General features: G+C 43.3%; 1 protein-coding gene across 1 annotated transcript in view; it reads right to left on the reverse strand.

The window, feature by feature from the left end:
* The window catches only part of OLA1 (Obg like ATPase 1), a 149,471-nt gene extending 144,724 nt beyond the window's left edge, over window positions 1-4,747 (reverse strand). The window contains exons 1-2 of the mRNA XM_081051557.1: window positions 4,607-4,747; window positions 3,241-3,341 (exon numbers count right to left, since the gene is read on the reverse strand). Of these exons, the coding sequence (XP_080907683.1) occupies window positions 3,241-3,341 (101 nt within the window). The 5' untranslated portion in view covers window positions 4,607-4,747. The remainder of the gene's footprint in view (window positions 1-3,240; window positions 3,342-4,606) is intronic.
* Between the last annotated feature and the right edge of the window lie 2,871 nt (window positions 4,748-7,618).

Genomic DNA, 7,618 nt, shown 5'->3' on the forward strand with positions numbered 1-7,618 from the left:
GAACAACGGAAACTCTCACTCCCTGCTGGTGAGACTGCAAGTCACTTAAGAAGTTTCTTACAAAACTAAACATAGTCTTACCATACAAATCCAGCAGCCATGCTACTTGGTACTTACCCAAACAAGGTGAAAACTTATGTTCACACAAAAACCTACACGTGGATATTTATAGCAGTTTTATTCAAAACTGCCAAAACTTGGAAGCAACCATGAAGTCCTTCAGTCGGTGAAAGGATAAACTATGGTACATCCAGACAATGGAATATTATTCAGCCTTACTAAGAGATGAGCTATTTAAATCATGAAACGACATGGAGGAAACTCAAATGCGTATTACTTAGTGAAAGAAGCCCTCTGAAAAGGCTACACACTATAAGATTCCAACTATATGACATTCTGGAAAAGGCAAAACTATGGAGACAGTAAAAAGATTAATGGTTGGGGCAGGGTGGGTGAATGGACAGAGCACAGAGGAGTTTTTAGGGCAGTGAAACTACATTGATGATATAATAACAATGGGTACGTATCATGATACATCTGTCCAAATCCATACAACACCAAGCATGTACCCTAAGGTAAACAATGCACTTTGGGTGATGATGACGAGTCGGTATCGGTTCATCAGTTGTGACAAAGGTGCCGCCCTGGTGGGGGGGCTGTGCATGTGTGAGGGCAGGGGGTATGTGGGAAACCTCTGTGCCATCCTTTCAATTCTGCCATGAAACTAAAACTGCTCTAAAAACATAAATCTCTTTTAAAAAAAGTTTCCCCCAACAGCCTCCAAGCCTCACACCCACAACAGTACAGTGGCCCAAGAGGAGGTACTTCAGAAAGGGTCACTCAGGTAAGAAAAAGCAGAACAAATATAAAAACCAAATCTTCATACCCTGAATTAGGTATTCTTTCTACTTCATTAAAAGTGGCCATTAAAAATGTCTCCTTATCATTAAACCTACACAGAGCATCAAAGGGGAAAAAATTACACCATTCACAAGTAATTACTGACTTCATACTAAGTTCCTAATGCTAGTGTGGGTACTAGAAACATAACAATAAACAAGAACAATACAATCCTTGTCTTCATGAAATTCAAATTCTGGGCGGGGAGTGCTTTCAACTGCCGATTAAATTAGATAATAAAGTGCTGAGAATAGTGACTGGGATACAGTGTTTAATAAATAGCAGTTATTATTAGCTATAAATATTGCCTCTAAGTTTCTAAGTAATAAGCCTTTTGTACACTAAAGCAAACCTTATTCATCTAATTCTCTAACAGTCAAGAGATTCTTCAGTTTCTGTAAACTCTGTAAAATGATTCCGGTTTCTGAACTACATGTCCTTATTTTTGATCAGCAGGCCATCCTTCAGAGAACGAACCCCTCTCCCCAATCTATTTCTCATGGGCTGATCCAGAGGTAGACTTTTCCAGTCGGAGTTCCTCACACAGGAATTTGAATCACGGGAGAGGCAGCAAGAATGAGAAACACACAGAAGTTCAGTTCACACAGCTGAGCTCCACGTGGCCCCTTCTTGGCACGTGATCCTGCTCCTGTCCTTCCTGAGGCCCGGCTGTATAGCTTGCCCTTCCATACCCTCCTCCCCATAAGCCTCTTGCGTAAAACAGCCAGAATCTGTGTTGCTTACAAAGAACCCTACCTGATATAGGTAGCTAATTTAAGATCATTCTGCAAAAAGAAGTGTTCACAACCCAACGCAATTGCCAAAATTCATCAAACCGCACATTATTAAAATGAGTGAATTTTACTCTTTGTAAAGTATACCTCAATAAAATTGGGGGATGACTATTTAATTTAAAAGTGTAAGTAGCACATTTATACTGGATAATAAAAGACTTTTAGGTTATTTTCATATACATTGATTTTATTATGCTCTGTGGCTAAAAGGCTTATATAGGAAACATTCCTCAAGATTGCCCATTTTAAAGTAATCCCATTTAAAATCAAGCTACATGGATTGCAGTGATCCTAGAATAAGAGAAATGTATTAACATCTAAAAACTATGTCTTGCTTATTGGTGCAATAAAGCCCACAACATACATAATGACCATACCTTGTTTTCAAATGTATTGACAGCACCCTACGGTACTTTGCTAAATTATTTGTTTTGCTTATATTTCTACTCTCTCTATTTAGTCTTATTTTGCAAGCAGCCTATATCACAGCAGGAAACCCTTTCAAAATGCAAACCTCTCCAGCTTCAGGAAAGAAATTAGGACAGCCACATTTGTTTATGTTTACATTACAAGAATTTCAGAACTCCCTTACGTGGTTATACCATGCTCCATTCACTAAGCAATCTCTGTGACCGAGGCTCCAAAGGGTTCTTTCCACATGAAAGAACATGGTTGTCCTACTTGCCAACCAAAGCACATGCCAACATACTTTCAGTCACCTTGATAAATGCATATTGGATCTATTTTCCATTAGTACACTCTAATCACTTTTGAGACATATTTTAAGGTTAGCAAAAGGTATTATAATAGAAGGGCAAGTAATGAAAAATGTAGACTACACATCCAAGTTGCATGTGTATAGATTTATATGATAAACCCCAAATATATTTCCTGTCACTCTTATTTGCAAACAAATGACTCACTTTAATTTTCAACATTACAAAACTCAAATTTTTGCTCTTGCAGCTTTGAGATTTAGCCACTTTTTAACAGGTACCCTTGTATCTAGCAACTTCCAATATTAAAATTGTCACCTCCTTCCCCAGTAAAAATTCAATCATTTGATCCCTTATTTCCCACAAATCTAATCAAATTTATAATGAGGTTTTTAAAACTATTTCCTAAAGTATCCTACTGCACGGCCTCTGGTACCCCGGCTAGGGAGGTACCCTATATAGCCAGCCAGCACCAAAATCAAATTTAAACTACTTCGATTACACTTAAATCAATCCTGTGTGTCTCCCCACAGTGTTTCAAGCAAACAGAGCTGATCAGGTTCAACTTGATGTTTTAACTCTCATTGTTTCTTCTGAGTTTAGCAAAACCAGCAATATAAGTAACTCGAGTTTCAACACAGTATCAGTGTAGAAAACCAAAGATAAAACACAATTAAACAAAAACCTTGCTTTGCAACATATTTATAATCCAGCTTCCTAGATGCTTTTCTTCAATTTAAATTTTAATTATCTTATGAGGTCTCATTTCTACAACAGGACTCGAAAAATATTTACAAGATGAACATGAGAAGAGCCCAACATTCACCTACCCAACATTTGGCAATCCAACAATACCAATTTTTAAGGAGGTTCCAAATCTCCCAATGATTGGATGTGGTTTAATTCCATCACCTCCCTTCTTGGGGGGCATCTGAAATGTCAAAGCAAACATATATGAACAAAACTTTTTACTATCCCCATCAACCACGAATACATTTCAATACACAAAATACATTATTGAATAGATTAAGAATAAAACATACTGTATATATAAATCCAAAACTGACACTGAGCTAAATAAATCCATTTTTCAACAACAAAAAAATTTTTTAGTTCTGTAAGCAGATTGGATAGTTATAAAAGCAATCACTCCTAGAAAGACTGACCTAAAAAATATATGGCACCAGAAATCAAAAACAAACTTAAAAAAAATAGCTGCCAATCTTCTATCCAGACTGTTCACAAAACATTTTATTTCTTAACTTGACATAAGGTTACATGAATGAAAACACTCGCAAGCAGAAGCACAGATACGAATCAAAGAAAATTCATTCTACAGCCACCAGCAACAAAGTCCCTTATACCAAACCACCACCCTTATCTGGAACTTGATCTTCCCCATTTCCCTCACAAGCACCATTTTTTACATGAATGAACCACGACAGTCATCAAGGTCTTTCCAACCAGGTCTCTCCCAACTTTGGTACTGTGGGTACGACTCATCATCAGTCCTCTTAAGCAACCTCCGGAATCTATACTCTTGTTGATTTCTAGTCGTAAATGAATCCGTTCACTCTTTTTATGTGTTAGTCGCAACTTTCCCAGTCCCTGCTCATCGGCTCCAAGCTCCTCCGTGCAGAATTAAGCCCACGTGACTACTGCAAGGTGAACTCCTGAGGGCTGCTAACCTCACGTTTGATAAGCTGGGAACTAAAACGGTCCATGTCTTCAGGATCCCGTTGTATCTCCTGGGGCCACGCTGAGGCCCTGCTCACGAAGTGACATTGCAGCGCCCGAAGGCCAGGGCTCTCCCTTCTCGGGGGCTTAACTCACACCTGTTCCCACTCAAACCCCAGGCCTCGGCTGCGGGAGCGGAGCCTCTCCGGTCCTCCGGCCTCCTACCGAGATGGCCGGCCGCCCAGCCACAGCCGGCCCGCACCCAACACCTTCCCCCTCTGGACTGGGCGAATGATCGTCCCGGCCTCCGGAGAAGGCTTTCCCCAGAGCGTGCCAGGGTGAAGCGTGGGCCGCTCTCGGGAAGCGCGGCCTAGTCGGAGAGCGCCTCATTCATCCACACACCCCACGCCGCCTGCTGCCCTCGCCCTATCCCGGCTGCTCACGCCCGCCTCAGAGAAACGGGCCGGGGCGCCGAAGATGCAGCGGGGAGCGCGCCCGCAGGCTCCCTGGGGGTCTCACCGTGTTCGGGGAGAGTAATGACACGGGGGTCCCGGCGGCAGCGGCAGACGCGTCCTACCGGCAGCGGGAGGCGGGGAGGAAGGAGGAGAGAGGGTAGGCCCCGCCCCTCTGCGGAGTGGCACGCACGACGGCAGCAGCGGCGGAACGGGGGGGCGGGGCGCCGGGCCGCACCTGCGCGCAAGACGTGCGCCCCGCCCCGCCCCGCCCCGCCCCGCGCACCCGCTCGTCCTGCCCATTGGCCTGATCGGCCGGAGGCGGGAGCAGGTTGGGAGTAGCCGCGCGGCGCTGGAGCTGGCGGGAGCCCGAGCCGGAGCTGGAGCCAGAGCCAGAGTCGGGACCTGCCACAGCGGGGCCGTGCGTCTTCCGCCTTCTCAGCACGTAGACCTTCTCGATCCGGATCTCTGCTTCCTTCCCAGTGTACGCCCCGCGTTTCCCGCACGCGCTTCCTCGCCGGCCTGCCCTTCCACGCTTCACCCGCACTCTCGGCCTGACCGCCGACCGGAGACGGTCAGGTCCTGTGAACGGCCGTGCCATTCCTTCCCGGCCGCCAGCTGAGTCCTTGAGTACCACGGGCCCAGCCCGCCTCCCTTTTCCTATAACTTTCTTCAGTCAATACAGACGGTGAGAAGCTGTTCACTGCACTTTCTTAAAGGAAGCTTGTGCTCTACGCGCTCCTTAATCGCATTGTCGTTTGTGCGTTTTTCAGGCACTGGATCCCAGAATGCGTTTAATAGAGCCAATTTCCCCCCCCCCCCGCCCCCTTTTTCTCTGGATGGTTAAGAGCACGTTCCTATTTGGATCCCACTACTCATTAGCTGTGTGATGCAGGACAAAAGTAACCTCTCTGGGTTTCCATTTCCTCCTGGATAGGAGGACGTTATTGTGAGGATAAAATGAGACAATATGTGTAAAGCTTGTAGCTACAGTACCCCGCACATATAGGAAAGGCTCATAAGTAGTAATAAAAGCTATTGTTAATATTAAGGTTTCATCCCATCTCACCCGCCCCAGGCGACAGTATGAGCTCCATGTGTTGAAGGAAATCTTTTATTTAGGCCCTAGCCTTCAGTCAGGGGGAAAAAAAAAAAAGGTTAGTTGCAACACTCGAAGTTTCTTTAATAGGAATTCCTTATAAGTAGCAACTGAACCATTATAATAAAATTGCCTTAAGGTTTTCTTAGTCCTATGAGAGTGCTCTACTAACGGAAGTTAAAGAGCTTTTTCTGGAAATTTGGAAATTCTTAAGGACACAGGCTACCTGATTCAATTTTGGTTTTCTATTTTTTTTCTTAATATCATTCATAAATATGCACTATATTCTCTCAATCTGCTCCCTTGTCAACATAATCATGTGTTTGTAAAACACGTGTCTGGGTGCACTCTAGCTACAAAACAAAGGGAAGCTAACTAGCCCACGTTTTGTACCCACCATCAATGTGAACTCCTATGAATAGCCCTGACAAAGTGATTCCTAAATTGTTTACTGCTGTTTTATAAGTGAAGTGCTATAGTTGGTTTTCACACTGCTGCTTGTGGAAACAGAGAGGAACCATTACTTTAAAATCTCAAGAATCCCAGAGAGTCCACTCTGCCCAGCAACCAGCCACTCCAATACTAACTGAAAATGTTCCCATTGTGAAGTAGTAGCACCATCTTCAACGTATCATAGTCTTTTGGCCAAATCCCACTGCTTCTTCAATCTCAATATCTCTCAGATCTACGCATTCCCTCCAATTCACACTATCAAGTCCTTGAGTCAATTACCTGTTTCTCTATTTGCAGCTATGTACATCTTTCTAACTTGCACTTTTGATCACCTTTAAAATGCCTTGACAAAGCAGGTCACACAAATCTCTGCGCTCGGCAGTTTCAGTAGTGGCTGATTGCTGCTGTCAGCTAATAACAGCACACCATTACTGACTCACTGAGGGAAATGTGAGTCACTTACAGTCACTGATGGTCAATTCATATTCACAAGAAAGAGGATCTGATTGGCCCAGTTTAGGTAAGTTTTACCAAGGATGCCATCAGCCTTGGCTAGGTGGGTAGGGATCATAGTAGAAACATCCCTACGAATGACCTCTCTATTAATGAAGCATGCAGGTCTCAAAGAAAACTCTAATGGGTATCTATTATTCTGCATGATAAGTGAAGAATTAGTGAGACAAACAGGATATGAAGGGTTAACACTAAGCCTAAGAAAATTACTCTCAATATAGGGAAGCGTGTCCTTGAGCTTGTTGAACAAAGGGAAGTCTAGTACCTGTTGGGCACAGTGATTAAGTGAAGACTAAGGGAAAAAATTAAGTAGTCTAGAATGAAAATTGAGCACAAGATTTCTATCAGAGGAGGGATGAGAACACACCATCAGGTCAGCTCAATATAAGGGTGCTACTGAGGAAAGATCAATGGGATGAAAAAAAGTAGAGTTCATGTTTTCACTCTTTGCTGTTATTAGCCTTTCAGAGTTTTTCTTTCCTTCCTAGGCTTCAGCCAACAACCATGGATCAAGTGAGTTGACCAAAGATCATAAAGGATCTAGGGAGTGGTTTGGTTTTGGTAATTTATCCCCTAATAGAGAGTAGCTCAGTTGGAAATGCAGAGATTTACTAATTCTACACAGAACGCTAAGGGACGGGAGACAGGAAGAGTATACAGAGAGAGGACAGGAAGGAGAGGAGGAAAATGGGATTAGTGATATGTTCAGCATGGGCTTGCAGATCTTGACTACACCTATTGGTCAGCCCCATCCACATCTGTTAAAGGTATCACATAACAAAATAATGGAAATAACTACACTCAAAGGGACATTGAGTGCTGATAATAACTTTACAAAAGAAGGGGATAGCTTGCAAAAAAAATGATAAGTACCATGGGGGTGGGGGAATTGCAGAGATGTTGGTCAAAGGGTTCTAACAAACTTGCTGTTAGAAGTTCAGGGTACCTAATGCATAGCATTTTGATTATAGTTAATACTGTACAATTAACCCCAACAATGCAGGGGTTGGGGCA

The sequence above is a fragment of the Rhinolophus hipposideros genome, assembly GCF_964194185.1.
Source record: "Rhinolophus hipposideros genome assembly, chromosome: 6".
NCBI lineage: Eukaryota > Metazoa > Chordata > Mammalia > Chiroptera > Rhinolophidae > Rhinolophus > Rhinolophus hipposideros.